This window comes from Amaranthus tricolor, chromosome 3 (assembly GCF_026212465.1).
Source record: "Amaranthus tricolor cultivar Red isolate AtriRed21 chromosome 3, ASM2621246v1, whole genome shotgun sequence".
In the NCBI taxonomy this organism is placed as follows: domain Eukaryota; kingdom Viridiplantae; phylum Streptophyta; class Magnoliopsida; order Caryophyllales; family Amaranthaceae; genus Amaranthus; species Amaranthus tricolor.
The window spans coordinates 36,053,004-36,073,433 of record NC_080049.1 but is presented as its reverse complement, the minus strand read 5'-3'; the positions used below and the strand labels follow the sequence as shown (position 1 = coordinate 36,073,433).

General features: G+C 27.2%; 1 protein-coding gene across 2 annotated transcripts; it reads left to right on the top strand.

Moving 5' to 3' along the window:
* The first annotated feature begins 10,375 nt into the window (after positions 1-10,375).
* LOC130807518 (uncharacterized) lies at positions 10,376-12,696 on the top strand. 2 transcript variants are annotated; one of them, XM_057672749.1, is made up of 4 exons: positions 10,376-10,924; positions 11,562-11,667; positions 11,847-11,927; positions 12,349-12,696. In XM_057672749.1, the coding sequence occupies exons 1-4, from the start codon at positions 10,844-10,846 to the stop codon at positions 12,405-12,407; spliced, it is 327 nt and encodes a 108-aa protein (XP_057528732.1). In that variant the 5' UTR covers positions 10,376-10,843; the 3' UTR covers positions 12,408-12,696. The 2 variants fall into 2 exon arrangements, with proteins under 2 accessions (XP_057528732.1, XP_057528734.1); XM_057672751.1 differs by lacking the exon at positions 11,847-11,927.
* The last annotated feature ends 7,734 nt before the right edge of the window (positions 12,697-20,430 follow it).

Below are 20,430 nucleotides of genomic sequence, written 5' to 3'. Positions count from 1 at the left end.
TTGACGTGCAAATTCATATATTATTTAAAAAAGTCAAAGTTAAAAGTTAATAATTCTAACAATGTTATGTAATTGAAATTATGCAGTTTTTGATGTACAATTTTTCAATTTATATCTAGTTATCTTAAATAAATAAGATTTATATATAAATCTTAGAAATATATATATATAAAATTATTCACAGGCTATAAGATATTTGACAGAAAAATATTATAGCTTATGATACATTTATATTGCAATCCGACACAAAAAAAATCATACCCTATGAATGATAAAATATACTTATCTATATGTCAAGTGGGTCCAATACAATCGTCTTATTTTAATTTCTTTTTATTATACATAGCAAACATACCTAATTTTTCAAGAGTAAAAATTTTGGAAAAATCAAGTCGGTCAAATAGGCACATGTATGTCTATATAGATTAAAGAATGAATGGAGTTATAGGTCACAATCTCTTTGTTCAATTAGATTAAAAGCCAATAAAAATAATTAGCATTTTTAATTGGACATTTAAAAAGTCAACTAAAAAACTTACAATCAATCCTTTTTCTAAACACCCATTTGTGTCTGTATCTTTTTTGGCTTTCTTATGTTTACAGGTGATCACGGGTTGGGTCCAACTAGACTCGGATCAATACTCATTATTGTATGGTGGATTCATACTCGGACTCGAATCTTAGCATTTGAAATTTTTGGATTTGAATCCAAACCCATTAGCTCAATCTCTAATTGATCACTCTAAAATTGAAAACAATCAATTCAACCTAATAAAGACACTCACTCACACGAGAAAATTTTGAAAAAAGAGTTTTTAAAATTCTCAAGTTAAGCTTCAGGAAATTTTAATTTCTAAAATAAGCATCCATATTCAAGCCTAAGGTTAATGTTGTTTGTTGTTAGAAACAGCGAACAAAAGAAGAACATGGTAAAAGGTAAAAAAACACCACGATTTTGTTTATTGTTACTAACAATAAATAAAAGAAAGACAATATTATAATATTTAAAAGGATTAACACATTAAAACCAACCAAAACCAAATTGATGCTATCCTAATAGTTGAGTAGTACTTCATAGGAGGAAAATTTGAAAACATTAAGACAAAAAAAAACAAAATAATTTAACTTTCAATTTATTTTCAAAAGTAAGCGTGCAATTCTCAAACCTGTGGTTTGGGGCTGTTCCTACTTAGTAACTGGGAACAACTTTGACTTTTTTATTAAAACCGCGAACAGCTAGGGTTTTGAGAAATAGGAAAATGAGAAGGAAAAGAAGCTGTTGCGTATTTATGCAACTATCTGTTCGCAGTTAGTAACTGCGAACAAATCCAAACCACAGATTTAAGATTTTCACGCTTAATTTTGAAAATAAGTTAAAAATTGTATTATTTTGTTCCTTTTTCTGATTTTTAATCTTATTGTTTTCAAATTTTCTATAGGAGTAGTTCATATAATTTGACATTCGTGTTTTTTATAGTGAAATGGGCTTGTTTCCTTGCCCGAATCATATTTCCAAAATGATGGGTTGGGCCCAAATAAACCAATCAAATGAAAATGGAAACTCTCCCTCTTTAAGTATTAACTCTTACCCAAACTATAAACAACCAGTAGTTCTTGAATGAAACCGTCTCACTGTGAGACGGGTCCATAAAAATAGTCTAAATTAAATTTACACAACAGTTAACTAAATAAAAAAATTTTTCATTAAATTTTAAGAAATTATAAATTTGGTCAAATTATATTAAGTCGTCTCACGATGAGACGGTCTTAATAAAAAATTTGTCATAAATCAATAAATCATATTTTGATTGATATAATGACGTCTTTTTTATCTTTCGGAGAAAATCACGATTTACGAATATATTATTTATTGAACGTTTGATCGCTAATCGCAAGGGCTAACTTAAATTAACCAATTGATTTTGGTAATTGATGACTAACTAGGTGATTGCTCGTGCTAGTACGGGTTATTTAATACTTTTACATAAATAAATAAAAAATATCAAAAGAGATGAATAAAATAAAAAAATTAATATTGGTACGCAATTTTAAAATATAGGTTTGTGTGGCATAATATACATTACGAAGGAAAATAAAGTTAAACGATATATAAATTTAGTGAAATGGATACATTTATAAGAACTTTTATTAACTATAACTATTGAACCACTTTTTTGTATAAATATTGCATGTTAAAGTATAAATATTATTATAATCATCACATATTAAAATCTTCAGTTTTTTTTCCTACCTTTAACCCATATAACAACTACATATGATTGATCACGCATTAATACGTATTAGATATCGCCCATCTCTAAGCACGACTTACTTCACTTCAATTTGAATAAAGAATTCAATTTTACCAACTAAATAAAAATAAATAAATCATCAGTAATAAAAAAATATCAATCAAAACCTCTAATAAATCAAATCCAAGCAATTCATATCCATAATTTAAATTTAATTATAAAATTAACAGTTAATAAAATTTAGACTTAGTATAAAACCCATACAAAAATATCAATTAAATATATTTGGTGTTGTTACTTGAAATTTAGTGTCTAAAATGTCCTTCATTCATTGTTAATTAACTTGCATTGGAAAAAAAAATTCATTTTTAAGAAAATGCATTAATTTAAGATTTTTATTAGAAGAAGTGATATTTAATATTTGTAAAGAATGTAATGTAATACTTTATATTTTCTTACATGCATATACTATTATTCTACATAAATAAGACAATAATATATTTATTATATAATATATGTATAAATTTAATAAAATGATGGTATACAAGTTTAAAAAATTTGCCACAACAATCAATTTCTCAAAAGATTTAATATAAGAAAATTATAATAAATAAAGACACTCCTTTTATATCAATATATCTATATCCAGTGTTGGTCTTAAAAGAGGGCATGAGGGGCCTGTGCCCTAGGTCCATAAAAAGTTAGAAAAAGGATGCTTTTAATATTTAATAGTTAGGGGCCTATAATAGTATTTTAGTAATTAGGGGCCTATTTTAAAATTTTACATCAAGCCTCTCAAATCTCAAAGCCAACCCTAGTTACTTTCACAAAACTTGTACTAAAAACGCAAAAGTTTGTATAAGATTATATATTGTAATATAAATTATTTGAAATATATTGTCTTTTTGTAGCTAAACTTTTTTGCTGCATATGTCTATGGTATCACCTAATTTTTGCTCCAAGTTCTATTTGGGAGATGACTAACCTATATTTATCTAATTAACTTTATTCTCAGGTTTCACCTAATCTTCATATCTTATAATTATCCATTTATTTGAAAATCACAAAATAGAAAAACCATTACAAATGTAATGCAATTATACCAATTTGTAAGAAAATAAAAATATTTATATAGTGCAATTAAATAAATAATGACAATGGGAGTAACAATACGAAAATTTGGAGTTCAATAATAGTAAGAAATGCACTCTAATGACAGTGGAAGTAACATTTAGAAAACATAACACAGTTATATCAATTCTATGTCTTTCCTCACTGCAACCAATACTGATATTAGATATGCTCACCAAATATTCTATAGAAAATTTCAAAAAATTATACTCTATATTAAAAGAGCACACTCATAAACCTTAAAATAAATTTAAAAAAAATATAAGATTTAAAAATATATCAAAAAGACTCCAATTAAATGAAAAAGGATTCTAAATTTTTTTAAGACTTATTAGATATCTAAATTTCTAAATAAATCATTCACATGCATAAAAAAAATAGGATATCAAAAATCACTAAATAAAAAAGTTTAAGAAAATGAAAAGATAAAAATATACTAATGCACGAATATGACTCATTCATCAAGATTGATAGCTAATATGTACTAAACTCATGAGAAATTGACATGTGTTCTTAGATGGTTACTATTTTATTGTTAGATATAGATAGATGGATAGCTAAAAGTTGACAAATATGGATATGGTACTATATATATATGGTACTATATATACTAACTTATCCTAAGAATTCATGTGGTGCCAACACTTGTAAAAGAAAATACAACTTTTTAAAATTCATACCATTATAATATTGAAAGTTTTTATTATAAATTTAAAAAGTGTACATTAAGTATTAATAATCCGAATAAAAAGAAGAAAAGGTAACTTATTTATAAATTTAAAGAATATTCACTGTCAAAATAAATTTGTACTCAAATTAAGGCCAATTAATATGTAACTTTGCATTTTAATCATTTTCGAAAATAAGTTTTAACCAAAATAACTTACAAAGTTTTTTTTTATTCGTAATTATTGGCTATAAAATTAGGACTAGGGAGTTTTTAATAGCCACAAATTGGAATTTTTTTTGAAAAAAAAAAAGAATGGATTTTTTTGGCAATTAAATATTGAAGGCTATAGGGCTACTATACTGTAGTGTTAATTGAGTAGTTTTCTCTTTAGGGGCTCTTATGTCTCCCTAGCTTGCTACCATGTCTTTCTTTTTTCAAATGTAAAAAGTAGAATACGACCCAACAACTGTTTCATTTAGAATGTAATCCTACTTTTTTAGAGTATTATTTTATTTTTTTAATTTTTTTTTACTATTTTCGTTTTCTTATATTCTTCTTAAATAAATTTTACGAATATTAGCGTTAAATTTTAACTATGATTTCTCGTCGTTCTATATAAAAAAATATATTCATATAAAATCTGATAGATTTGTTTAATAGATATTCTAAAATATTTTAAAACTCTAAATTAAAATTATATTTACATTAGAATCTGCGCAAAAAGTGAATGAGAAGAAAAATAAAAAGAGGGGAATATCTTATAGTATTCAATTGTTAATTAAGTTAATTTGCAATTTAGTACCTCAATAATATAATATTACTCATCCGACTTATTTTATGTTGTTTAACAATTTTGCTTGTTTATGCATGATCTGACCTTCGGAAACAACACTTTATCATCTTTAGTATATATGTTAGTTGTGGTGTATTGCGATAACATTTGCATTTGATTTGAAGATATATTTTCGTTTTTAAGATTTATTGATACAAATTTTTTATTTAAAAGTTAAATTAGAATGAATGAAAACAAAATTACAACCTAAAAATTTAAAAGTTATACTTCCTCATATTCATCATTTCTATCTTATTTAATTTTGCACAAACTTTTAAAAAGTCAGATGAAATCACATGAGTAAGAGAGAAAATATAGTATTTTTAAATTTTGACGGGATAAGTGGAGTTAATATGAATAAATATATAATAGTAGAATAAAATAAGTTTTTTAAGGACAAATTAATAAAATTAACAATTAAAAATAAAATTAAGACATTTAAAATGACTTAACTAAAAAAATAACACATATATTTAATATCAGGGAGTAGAAGACAAAACTTTTAAAAAGAATTTCTTTTATGGTGATAGAGGATGCAATTCAGAACGCATTTGAAGCTACAAACTACACAAATAAGGAGTGGTACATATTCCACGCACCAATTCTCGTTGAGTACTACTGCCTCCTGTTATTTTAAATTTGTTTAATTTGAGTTTTTCACACTTATTAAGAAAAATAAATTTTTTTATTGTAATAGGTATTATTTTAATTAGATAGTTGTGTAAAGTAATAATTCTATTAGAAAATTAAAATAAAATAAAATTTAAAGAACAAAAAAGGAGCGAGAGAAAGAATATACTAGAGAAATAAGGGAGTGTGAGAGAGAAATGAGGGTATCTTTGGGAAAAAAGATTTCTAAAAAAGGAAAGTATTTAAAGTGGACAAACTTTTAAAACTACTCGTTATAGTAAGGTGGACAAATTTAAAAGAACGGAGGGAGTAGTATTTTTTTGCTTGCCCAATTGACTTATGAGTCTTTGTGTTTATGGTCTTACGGTGAGACGATTTCAAAATAAGAAATTTATAAGCCAAAAATGTAATTTTTAAGCGATCAATTAGAAACACGAGTTAATTATATAGGTATATCTCATAATGACACTCTTATACAAGACTGAGCTGAGCTGAGTATGAATTTGAAGTTATTACATTCTTAATATAAAACTGCAAAACTCACTAGCAACTCTAGTGATAGCATGTACATTTATGGTCATTGCATAATTGTAATACTTAAACAATTACCTAGATTGATTTTATTTTTCTTAAGAATTAACATTTTTTATCATTTATTTTTACTGAATTAAATTTAATCAACTTTCCTGTCATCTAGAGGTGTTATTATGTATTTATGTGTAAAGATTGGCATTTATATAGCAAATTACAAAACTAACTTGTCAAATTCATCATTTATTTTTGAATGTCCATCATAAAAGATCTTATAGAAAATACATGTATATTAGATATTTATAATACTATCATTTAATATTACATCTGACAAGTATCGCTAAAGATACTCTTTTTAAACAATTATTATTTTCTCAAAAATCTTTTATAATTTTAAGAGAAAAACACATTTAGTGAAAGGGAAAAAATATTAGCTACTAAATCATCATTATCATCACCCTACTCAATGTATTCCGCTCATCGAAAAACTATGGGCAGGTTTGGGGAGGGAAGGATGGCGGCAACTCATACCCATAAAGGAGAGCGCGGCCAAAGGAGTCCCCCGGCTCGAGAACGATAAAGAGATGTAACTATACAGGAAAGATAAATACAAAGCCTATAAATAAAAAATAAGTAGAATCAACTACAAAAAAGAAAACAAAAAAACTAATAATAAAGGAAACAAGAGAATTAAGTAGGAACACCAAAAGGTAATCTAAGAAGACATCAGTAATCTAAATACGGACATGGCACCTCCAACTACCCCTATCCCTAGTCACACCCTCAGAGAGATTTAACTCATGCAAGTCAACTCTTATTTGCTCATCCCAAGTTCGACCGGATCTTCCTCAACTCCTCTTACCCTCTACTATTATGCATTCTACCCTCCTCACAGGGGTGTCAAAAGTCTTTCTCTGCACATGTCCAAATCATCTCAATCTATTTTTGCGCATTTTTTCAGAAATAGGAGCTATCCCTAGTTTGTCCCTAAACTCTTAGTTCTTAATTCGATCCATCAATGTGTGCTCACACATCCACCTTAGCATACGTATTTCTGTAACTTCCATCTTATGTTCAAAAACTTTTTTACCGGCAAACATTAGGTCCCATATAGCAGAGCAGGTCTGATTGCCCCGGTTGAATTTTTCTTTTAACTTGCTTGGGAATTTCCTATCACATAGCACTGCAGTGGATTTTCGCCACTTGAGCCAACCCGCTTGTATACGAGATTTACATCTCCATCAATCTCCCCATCCCTTCGAATGATCGATCCCAAATATTTGTACTTGGTCGTACTTTTAACAACTGATTCATTAATGGACACTACTGGTTCACCTACCGGTGATGTCCCACTAAAGTCACAGCACAAATACTCGGTCTTAGTACGACTAATGCGCAACCCTCTGCCTTCTAAAGCTTTCCTTCACTCATCTAATTTATTACTAACCTCTTCTCTAGTTTCTGCTACCAGCACTATGTCGTTAGCAAATAGCATACACGATAGCGTCTCCCAAATAATATAGTATATTAATTTGATTTTCATGAGAACCAATGTTTCAACTTTCAATTAAAGGTTCTTAATTTAATCTTGCACTGACATTAGAGTAATTCATTTCATATATACAATGATCAATTGAATTGTTTCCTAGAAACATAATACTACCTCCGTTTCCTAATATTCTTACCGTTTAGAATATTTTATTTTGAAGAGAGAAATTTAATTAAGGTTATTAAGACACACTTCCTCCGTTCTAAAATACTTGTTACATTACTAATATTGATACTATTCATCGTTTAAGCTTATTTTAAATATTGCAACTAATGTGTAAGCATAAATATAGTCAAGTGGGATTTTATTTGAAACGTCTAATCGCATACTTTCATAATATTAACTTTTTATAATTTTTAGACGTGTATAATTTAATATATAAATGATCAAAATAACGCATTAGATTGCGTGAAAAGTCAAATTTAGTAAGTATAGTGGAACGGAGGAAGTGTATTGATGATAAAATATATTCATGTGAGATCTCGTTAGATTCGTATAATGTATAATTTTTTATTATATATATTTTTATAATTTTTTATAAAGCGTATTTAAAAATATTAAGACAAAAAGTAAACACACTGAATGCCCTCAAATTTATGATTTCACCTGCCCAATACGCATGACTATTTTTCAACCATTGAAAACCAACCCTATAAGATAATGATAGAGGATAATGATAGAGGACAAAGGGGACCAAAAAATAAAAATCATCAATTATATGCTTATTATATAAAAATATTTTTAGAAATTTTGGGAAATAGAACAAAAGTTACCCAACTTTTTATTTAATTTTTTTTAAGTTAGTAAGATCAATCAACCTACCAAATCAAATTCTCTCATATGTTAATTTGATATGAGATAATCTGTTAAATACTTTAATGTTTAAATAATACTTCCTCCATTTCAAAATTACTTGCGATATTTGTATTTTCACGTAATTTAATGTATTAGTTTAATTTTAAATATCTCTAATTATGCATAATAAAAAATTATAAAAATTTGATATTAATAATTTTGCATTGAAACAAATCAAATAAGACCGCACTTAACTATATTTGAACTTATAGATTAAGAATTAATTACAAATTAAAGATGATATGTGAATAGTGCAAATATTGTTAATGTTTCAAGTAATTTGAAATAGAAAAAGTATATTTTAAGAAGAAAAAGGAATGAAGCAGAAAGGAGGAAAAGAGAGGAAAAGGAAGGGAATATTGATATGTTGTTCTGAATCTCTTTAATGTTGGGATGATTTATTTTGTTTAAAATATTAAAGAATTCTTCCTTTTAATTTCCTTCTCTCTATTTTTTCTTATTTCAATATTGATATCTAAATGAGGGAATGATCTCTTCAGATTTCGTCTCTTTCTTTTCCTACTTTTCTTTTTTTCCAAACATAGTGTAAAAACTGGAAATATAGTAAGGTGTGCCTAAAATAAATGTATAATAGGATTATGCCAATTGTTTTGATTGGGAGACCTCCTTATCGTCAAAAACTTGTTAAAGGACCAATTTAACTAATAACTTAAACGAACAAGGATTTATTCATTAACATATGTAATATTTAATATTTAGTATATACACTATCCTACTCTGCATCCTTGGACTTTGGGACTATAATAAATGTGTAACACATATCTCCCTTATATACACCGCTAAATATTCCACTCTTTAATGAGAAAGTAGGTGAGATTCAAATTTGTGACTTAATAATCTGATATATATTATATCATATATCAAATGACGTGTAAACTCAACTAAAATATACTTCCTCTGTTCCTTAAAGAATTTTCATTTGCCATTTTGGGATGCTCTATTTGTTGTTTACATAAGAAATCTTTCTATTTATATCACTAATATTAGACAAATAACCTTGTTCATCTTACATTAACCTCATTTTAACATTATTATATTCTTTATAGCCACATATATTTCTTACTAACTTTGTACAAACTTTTTTACTAGTTATGTTCTCTATATTTTTTTCACTTACTTTCTTTTAAGTGACTTTTAATGTTTATGGTCCTCACTTTTACACTATCAAATTTATTATTCAATAAAATAATATTCCCTCCGTTTCCTAAAGAAGTTTCCACTTTCCATTTTAAGGTGTTGCATTTGTTGTTCCTATAAGAAATCTTTTTATTTATATTACAAATTTTAGAAAAAATAATTTTCTTTATCCTCATTTTAATATATTAATAATGCTTATGGTATCCACATATCTTCTACTACTATCTTTATTTAAGCATTTTTATATATTCCTCATGGTCCCCACATATTTCTCACTAACTTTATAACATTTTTTTATTTGTTGTAGTCCTCATATTTTTCCACTAACTTTCTTTTAATATCTTTTTAATGTCTATTGTACTCACTTTTTCTTCATCAAATTTATTATTCAATAAAATATATATCTACTATCTAAAAGATTCTATTTATTTCAATTCCCGTGAATATTCTTTGTAGGAATTTCATTAACAAACGGAGGGAGTATATCCACTATCTTAAAATTTTTATATTTCTTAATTTCCGTGAACATTCCTTATTAAGGAACAGAAGGGAGTTTTATATACTCTATCAAAACGGTACTATATATATTATATATATAAATGGGACCAAAAATGGTATGCCAAAAGAGATGAACCGTATGATTGGTTAAGTGGTTGTATGGTAAGCCACGCAAGACTTGAATTTATCTCCAATCATCTGTATTGAAAATCAAAGTAAATAGAAAGAGAAAGAATAATAAAGAAAGAAAGAAGCATCAACATACAAAATGTTTAGGCCTATAAGTTCTTATCTCCTTAAAGATGAGGTGAATCTCTTGTTTGGATTTCTAGTGCTTTTTTGGCCCTTCACTTAGATATCTAAGGATAAAACCATTCTCACTCGCCCCATTTTTTTGGGTTATGGTCTATTCTATGTACCATACACCTAACCTAACTTCTCTTCATCTTATATATCATCATTTCATACTACATATAATAGCCTCTAACTAATAAATATCTTCTTCTCATATACTCTTATTGTACCATATTATTTCTCTCTTTTGATCTCCTTCACATTATACTACTTGCACTTTTCTAGTCTTTTTTTTGTTTGTTTATGAAACTTTTTTGCTTTCTTCTTCTATATTTTATTCATTGAAACATACATTCTTGGGATTCATATTTCAATAAATAGTCCTCCTTCTTAGAGATATTGTGTCTTGTCTATTCTCACATTTAGAGTGGAGGAATTGGAAAATGCATTATAACTACCACCATCATCACCATTTTCACTCCCAACCTTGCTTGCATTGTCATCCACATAGCTACATTAGGATGGTAAGCTTCTCTTTTCATGAGTTTCTTCTTTCTATAATTTTTTATTCCCTTTAATTTTGGACGATAGATTAGATTTGAATTCGTTTTGAATCAATTCTGATCGATTGAGTGAAATCTATGTAAAATCTAGCTATTAGTTAGCGTGCAGCCTCTATAAACCATATCACAAACATAAAATGAGGTGTGAGCCTTAGGCCACACCTCATAACAGTTTGATTCTTGTACTATTGGATATTCGACACTATTAGTAAAAGAATTATACAATTTATCACTAAAACATTATATAAGGGTTCTTTGTCGAGTTTAAAAGATTTATATAATTAGTTAGGATTGAGTTTGGCGTAGAAGATTTTGCTTCCACCTTAACTAGCTATACGGGGTCAAAAAGATAAGTCCAACGATGGCCTTAGTTTTGATCTCAATAATCTTTTTTCTTTAGTGTAAAGTTTTTTAGCATTACTTTACAAAAAAAAAAGGTGATATATTTTATTTCTCTAAAGTAACAATTAAATTGAAACGAGGATCAGTTTACTATACCAGCACTCATCACTTATATTTTTTAGTTAATAAATAAATAAAATTAGTACATAATACAAAAATTATGTGTATATATGATAGATATATTAAATATATGCAGGTTCAACATCTTATCGAAAGGTGCTTGCTCCTTCAAATGGATCGTGACCAGTGCATCAAGGCTTTGGCAGAACATGCAAAAATCAGGCCTCTAATCACACTTACAGGTTAAATTAATTTCCTTAATTAAAATTTCACAAAACATAATATTTTAATATTATATTATATATTATTCATTTATTTCTGTAACGTTTTATCATTGCATGGCATGCATGAAAAGCTGTAATAGCTAGCATGTAAATCCCTTTTTTTTAATAGTATTTTAATTTGCTCTATTGATGTTTAGTTTGGAGGGAGCTTTGGAAAGAAAATAAGGACTTCTTTCAAGCATATTTCCATGGTCAAGCCTCTCCTAGACCACTTTTATGTAAGAACTTATGACTAATCACCACTTTTGTTACCATTTAATTACTATATTTATGGCTTTCTATATATCCTATTTACTTAAATAATAATCATATAATCCTGGTCTAATAAAAATTAATTAGATTTAATTTGGTGAGTATATTCAGTATATTATTATAGGACGAGCCAAATATTCACATTTGTATATGTGTTGTATCATTTTGATGACCATTTGTTCGTGTTTTATATTTCACAATGAGTTTTCAATCAAATCATTAACTCATGTCATGATTTAGGCAGCTTTGAGGCGAGATTTTCCTGAAATAACTCAACTAAAATTTTAAAACATAATTGAAGTCTTGTAATAAGATTTTATGTATAACTGTCAGCTATATTTTATATTTAAAGAAGTATAAAATAATTTCCTTTTCATCCTTTTCCAGATAGACATGTTCAACAACCACCAAGATTTATAAGAAAGCGACGATATCATTGGAGGTGATCAAGAGAAAATCCAAACTTGATCTTGTAATATACTACTAATCTCTCGTTTCAGTTTATTTGTTACGTTTTGATAAAAAAATTATCACAATTTTAATTAAGGTGTAACTAATAAATTAAAACAGAGGAAATAGCTATTAGGTGGATGATTTGAGATAATAATTCCGTCATGAATATCATTAGCTAGGGATATTATAGGATGGAGTTGAATACTTCATATATATGTATCGTGTACGTGCGTTTCAGCTTTATAGTAATAGAAGTATATATGATATGTAGTTCGGTCTTCCCTTATTCTTTGACCTATTTTATTTCAAATTCAAATATGTAAAAAGATTTTGAATTAAATTGAGCAAATTATACAGGTCCGACATAGAAATATGGTAGGATGTTTTACTAAAATTAGTTTAGTAATAATTATAATTTTGCCTAAAATTAATTGTCAAATTGTTTAAATTTTCCTAATGATCTTGTGAAAAACATGAGTGAGTTTTTAATTTTATTGGTTATATTTCAAATTGTTATATTTTTCCACTTTGGTTTTGGCATCGATTGTACCTTCACTCTTGAGGCAATTATATTACTCTAAATATTCTTTATGTAGGGGTTTTTCTTTTTGGGGTAAAATTGACCGCATTTCTTTAATTTTTTTTTTGAAGGGTAGACGGATATAGAGTGTCTATCATCTTTTCTCACCCAGATTCTGTTTACAAATGGGATATTGAGTTAACGATAATGATGATAATAATGATGATATTTTGGATTAAGTACACATAACCAAATATAATTATCTTTGAAACATTACCTTTTTAAAAAGTCTTGATTAAGTAAATATAGTATGCTCTTAATTAATACGAGTGAGGTTTTTTTTTTCCTTCCTGTTTTCTAATAGAGCCATTGAAGGTATAGCTAGACTTGAAAACTATACTATTATGATGAATATTCCTCATCCCAGACTCACAGTCATTTTGCTCTATTAAATTTTAGCTTAAAGTAGTTGAATGTTTAAAAATAAAAGAAAAAATATTATAAAAAGTAAAAATAGTAAAATTATAATTAAAAATAAAGATAAAGTAAAAAAGGAGCAAATTAAATAAAACAAAGCAATATGAATTAAGCTAGCTAGCATTCATAACTCCATACACAAATAAGTTCCTAAACGAGAGCTCGAATTTGTTGTGGGTTTATTATTTTAATCATTTTAAGATTAGCTAAACGAAAATGTTAAGACACTTTCCGGTACATTTAAGATATTTGTATTTGAGTTGAAAATATTTTTTTCAATATTCTGTACTTCATAATTGTTTAAATAAAATCAAGACTTCGCTAAGATTATTTAATATTTGCTAAATTGAGCATACGTAATTAAAAAAAGATTAATTAAGTAACTCTTTATTTTATTAACTCACACTTTTTTACAGTACACTCGCTAATATACCCTTCTTACTCGTCAATCATCTTCTGATCTACGGATTAGCATATTAAAATTAGTGCATTAATTAAGTAGGTAGCATGGACTTTGTACATACCATGGAGACATTTATTAAGTAGGGAAACGTCCTGATCATTTCTCTTTGTCTTTTCTTTACATAAGAGCCAAGAGGTAAAACAATTTTTTATTTTAGGGACCCCTTAATGAAGATGTGTTGGACTCCTATTTGTTAGACAATTTTAAAGTATTGGTTATAATTCTAATTATCATTTTAAAAACCAACCAAAAACTTCATAATTCATATATATTTAATTTTGTATTAGCTCTTTTTGATATTTCTTACTATTTGTGTGTTCACTTACTTTTTCTTTTTTTTATAGGTTTTCTTGTCATTGTGTAGTGTTATATTTACGTCGTTATCTTGTACGTTATTTTGCTCCATTTGCAAATGACATGTGAAATGTAGAGTTATTTATGTCAAAAATTAAAAATAATGCAAAATTAAAAAGTAATCCGTCTGTTTATTAATGTTCTTTCCATTTGGAATATTTCATCATAATGATAAAGAAATTTTTTTAATGTTTCTGACTCATATTTAGAAGGTAAAATATATCCATGTGAGATCTCGTTAGATTCGTCTTAATGTATATATTTTTATTATGTATTTTTTATTATTTTTTATTATATGTATTTAGAGATATTGATGTTTAAAATTTTTATTAAAACTGTATAAAAAGTAAATGGGAAGAAGAAAAAAAAAAGGGAGAAAGTAAAGAGATAGTACAATAATCCATATAATCGAACGTAATAATCCCGACAACATTTGAGTAAATAAATGTATGATCATAAATTTGATGTTTCCTAGGCATTCGAATTTATGCATAATAACAAAGAAAAGAAGAAGGTTCCTTTGATAGGTAGATAACATATTTGTAAAGATAACAAAAACGTGGTTCAAATGTCATTAAAAAAAAAAGGATTGAAGCTATCCTTATATATTTTATCTCTAAGTACCAAATAGTATGATTGAGTATATATAAGATAGGAGGATTGATGAATGATTAAATAGAGGAACATTATTGATTATTGTGTGCTGATATGACAATTGAACTGTGCCTTTTTAAGTATTGTAAGAAGGTGGAATATCATATAAATTGTTGAGCCATCTATGTATGGTGCAACTAGATTAAGATAGGTTTGCATGAATCCATTTGCTCAACCCTAAATCTCATAAGTATCATTTTATGTGTATCTAAATTCTAAATATTACAACCATTACTTTATAACTAGTATGTGGATCAGATTTAGAATTGGTCCGGTTAAATTCAGATCCAAACTTATTAATTAATTTTGTTGTGGACTCAAGTTCAAATTCGAATCTATACGGTTTCTAGGATTCTAAGTGAGGTATTTTTAATGGGATTTAATTAAAATAAGTGTTTATATTTTTTTTACATTTGTAAAGTTTAATTATATTTATAATGGATCTATAGGATTTATCTAAGTCTAAAATAAGTCCACATAGATATAAAATATAATTAAAATTTGAATGAGTCTATAATTGATCATGAGATAAATAATGAGCTGGATTTGGGGCAAGTTTGGATCATTGTTTTGAGATTTTTTTTATACATTTTTGTCTCAAAATCTTAGGATTTCAACCTTAAGCATAAAAAAACAAATACTCGACCAAAAAGGATTTCATTTTTCTCAACTACAATAATTTACACTGTTTTAATGAATATATATATTCTGAAATTAGTATTGAGTTTTCACCACTTTAAATAATTTTCATATATCCAAACATTCAAAAATCTTAACACTAATCCTCAATTTTTTATATATTCTCGCTTATCCTCAATTTCTTATATATTCTCATCAATCCTCAATTTCTTATATCCACATATTCAAAAATCTATTGTCAATAATCCACTTGCTTTTTATCAACAAATAATTGGAGAAGGAAGCAATGATTCTATTAGGGAAGAAATTGTATGAACGAGAAGAAGGTTAAGTATACGAAAGATTATACTCATTCTCAATCTTGATTTCTTTACATCCAACGATCAAAAAATTTACCAGTAATTTAATTTAATTTACTTACTAAAAATTTTCATCTAATTTAGCTCTAAATTTATTCTAAAATATATTTTTGATAGTCTTTTAGAATTTAATTAAATCAAAATGAACTAACTATTTATGAATAAAGTGAGCTAATTTATTTGATTTTAATTTTGACCTGATTCAAACAATATTTAAAAATTTAAATTAAAATATTTTTTAAAAATAATTTTTTTCGTATGTGTAAAAATTTTTTTGAAAGCAATTAATCTCTTTATGATTCTTATTTAGGTATAAATTTTATGTAATAAAATCTTTTATTTAAATACTTACTTAATTTAGCTTGAATTTATTTAGAAAAATAAATTATCACGCAATCAATTATAATTTTACTAAATTAATATATAGGCAAGATACTAAAAAGTCATCATTTGTTATTTTCCACCTCTTTTATCACTATTGTATACCAACGTGTTATTGTTGCCTTGTATTGTCCACCTTAAATCTTATACTTGTATATGATTTATTGTGGATACAATTTTTAGAATTTTAGTTGATCTTTCTATAAATGGTCTTTCTTTGATTAGGTCACTTCTTGGGTTGATAATTAAGTTTGTTTTTACGAGATGCTTTTATAATTTGTAAGGTACTAAGGGTCTTTAAAAATTACTTCTTTATTTAAAATAAAATTAGAAGCTAGCTAATATGAAGATTCAAACTCTAGTTATCGTTATCAATAACTTTACTTGATATTATCATACTTTATTAAAAAAATATATAACTCTGTCACCCTTATAAATATATATTCGAATTAGACATAAATATATGTGAGTCTGAGTAACATATATTGCTGTATCCATTTTATATTAGTGATTGGTTTTTGTAAGGTTTAGTATATTTTTCCAAGTCCTTAGATTTTATGTTTTTATCTGCCAAATATAACATGTAATATGAATTTGTTACGTCATAGCTAAAATTAAAATTTTTGTTTAGTTTAGTCCTGCAATAAATACTAGAGTCATCTTCATTCCCTTGCGGCCTTGATGCCTATTCCTTTGGCCGGAGAATCTAGGTGGCTAGCCAGGTCATTCGATTAAAGATTTTCTTATATTAAATTGTGTGATAAAGAATTATGGACGAGTTGGTTCAATACACATAAAAAATGTGTATTTGACCCACCATATAATACCAGTGTCTTGTATTCGCTGCCGGTTAAGCTTGATCAAATAGGTTCGATTTTGCTCCTTATACCAAATTGCAATGTCAAAGTGTTCTACTCATTTTGTGTTCAAAGTTGATCCCTCAAATCTGAATTGAGGCGCATATATAGTGTTGTTTATGTTCTCTACTTAGTTCGTTCTCTTTTTTGTGAACTTTAGCATGGCTGCTTATTGGACCTGTGTTATGGATTTCTTGTCTTTCAGGAAGCCCAAAAAATAAAGGGCATATTGAATTTTAAATGCTACAATCCCATCCATCCGACCTATTTATAATTTTGATCTCCTAATAATTTACATTGAAATAAGCATATCAGATTTAGTAAAAAGCATTATAACTTAATTATTTGATTTTATAAATTATAATAAGATTATTGACATTTATAAAATTATAATAATGTATCATTATTTAAGCAATAAAATAATAATAGTGGCTCGTAAAGTATATGTTTAAAGTCTACTCATGTGAGAGATCGTGTCTCAAAGTGATGACCTTAAAACAAGAAACCCACATTTTTATTTCACAAAAACTTCGACGAGGCGGTCTCATTATGAGACCGTCAATTTGGGCCGGTCCAATTCGCGCGTGCAACAACATTTCAATTTTCTTGGTATTTATCAATTTTGACCTAAAAGGTATCAATTCTGATATCTTTAAGGTCAAAATTGATACCTTTAAGATCAAATTTGAAAAATGCCCAGAAAATGAAAAAAATACCCAATTTGTTACACACGCAAATTGGACCAACCCAAATTGACGGTCTCATTATGAGGTCGTTTCATCCAAGACCAGCTGTTTTTATTTTCTCTTTAATTTGTATTAATCGGATTATTTAGCCTATATATCTAATGTGTTTCTCGAAGAGACCGTCTCTCACAACTTCATTTAAAATTTGCATATTTAAAGATTGGATCCCATTCGCTCCCTAATGGACCCCAAACCAAATTCCAACTCTAGCTATAATTCATTATGAAAAACGTGGTTAATAGTGAAAATAAAACCATAAATGCTTGGAATCAATCCATCTATTTTTGACTCTATAAATCCGGGTTGGACCTGTGTCTATGACCATAGGGTTTGGATTCGAATTGGGTTCACACGTTTGACACCTAGATTCAATCCATGGATCCATTTATATTTTATAAAAAATTATATATTAGCTATCATGTATATTTAATTGTTTGATTTGAAATTTTGTTATATTTTAATTTGAAATGTAGTCGTTGTATCTATACTTTAAATATCAAAATAGTTGAAAATATTTCGTTCTAAGAACTTGAATGTTGAAAGCTTCAAACATTTGGTCGCTCAATTAGTATATATAGTATCAGAAGATCCTTATTAGTTGAAAACATTTAAATAATATTATAGAATGGACAAAAACTGCATAATATATTTTTAAAAATCTTTAAGGAAAAAAAAATAAAATTGTTTTGGACCTAGATCCAGAACCTAAATCCGTCAGAGCCTAAGGGTTTGAGTTCAGGTCCAAATTTTTCAGATCCTGTGGATCTAGGTCCAGGTCTGGGTCCAATAAAAAAATAAATGTCTGAATTTGAGTCTAGTTGGACTTGACCCAGATCCGACCCATGCTCATTCCTAAACAAGACTATCATTTTATATATAGTATTCTACACAATATAGATTGAGATGGTTTGGGCATGCGCAAAGAGAGACTTTTGACGCCTTCGTGAGGAGGATCGAAAACATCATTTAATGGAGGGTAAGAGAAGTTAGAACACCTAGGAAAACGTGGGAGGAACAAATAAAGAATGACTTGCATGACCTACATCTTTTTGAGGACCTGGCCAAGGATAGGGGTAGTTAGAAGCGCTTTATTCATGTCTTAGACTACTGATACTCTTTCATTACCGGTTGGTGTTCTTGTTTTTTCCTTTTCCTTTTTACATAGCATTCTTTTATTCATTTTTACCTAGTTATTTTCATTTATTATATGTATTTTATTTATTTTTGTTTTTGACTACTAAAATTTTATATGAGAATTAATCTGTGCATCTTTCTCGAGTCGAGTAACTCTTTGGCCACAGTCTTCTTTATAGGTATGTATTGTCGCCTTTTTTCCTCATAAATTCTGATTATAATTTTTTATGAGCGAAATACGTTAGGTATTGATAATGGTGATGATACAATATAGGTGAAGAATGGCATTTTGGCAGACAATTACGTGAAGGAACCTTATTCTGTAGATCTTAGATAGTGATGTATAATGTATTGAGTATTGAATAGAGTATTTGATCTACCAGAGGCCAGAGCATGCCAAAATTGCTTTATGCGTGGATTTAATAATACATGACAAACATGAGAATATATACAAGAAGTTTCGAGTATATTGGAAGTTGGAACTATTGCTCAAATCAGACAGCTACACTTCTAAATTTACGCTAATCGTATTCTAGAATTTAGATTACGGTTACACACTTACATGACATATTGTTATTTTATTTAGACTCAATTATTTTATCTTTATTATTTGTGTTATATTATTACGATTAAGTATTAAAATCAAATTTATTAATTTGTTAGTCAAATATGTAAACATATATTCGAGTTAAACTCAAGTTTATGAGTAGAGTATATAGGTTTTATGCAAGTTCATAAGACTTATCCAAGTATGAGTTGTGACATGCTAGCTTTTAGCCGCAATAGTATTTAAAAGAGAAGAATGTTGATTTTTTTTTTTAAATTCATGAATAATTATTTGTTATTCCGTCCTATTTACTAAACATGTTTGAATTGCTTTTGCACGTTTGCCTAAGCATGAATTTAATTTTTAATACCTCTAATCATGTATAATTTAATTTATAAAAAATTAATATTAATAAAATTTACGTTAAGGTGAATCAAACAAGATTTCGTTCCACTATGAGTTAACTTATAAATTAAGATTAAAATAAAATTATAAGTGATCAATAAATAGAATAATATCTTAATAGAACTTATAAAGTGAATAGAAGGGAGTACAATTAAATTGATTCGTAAATTTTCAAGCCAAATTTTATATGTTTAACTTGACTCATTTAAGTACCGACTAAACTCAAACTTAAGTAACTCTCGATATCACTTTGTAATCAATCTATTAAGTCTAAATTAAACTATAAATAATAACTCTTATGAAAAAATAATAATTGACTAAAGATCAACAAAAAAAGAGATTTTCCAAAGATTTTACAGCCCATAAAATCTTATGTTTATTGAAGTTTGAAGTTCATTTATTTTATAGAATTAACAAATAGTATCAAGAAAATAGCGAAAATTTTTTAAGATTACGTTGAAGAAAAGGAAAAAGACGAGA

Excerpts from the sequence above, each read along its gene's own strand:
- LOC130807518 (XM_057672749.1), top strand. The coding sequence starts at position 10,844 with ATGCATTATAACTACCACCATCATCACCATTTTCACTCCCAACCTTGC. Across the intron at positions 10,925-11,561 it reads CACATAGCTACATTAGGATG|GTTCAACATCTTATCGAAAG; the intron begins GTAAGCTTCTCT and ends AAATATATGCAG. Across the intron at positions 11,668-11,846 it reads GCCTCTAATCACACTTACAG|TTTGGAGGGAGCTTTGGAAA; the intron begins GTTAAATTAATT and ends ATTGATGTTTAG.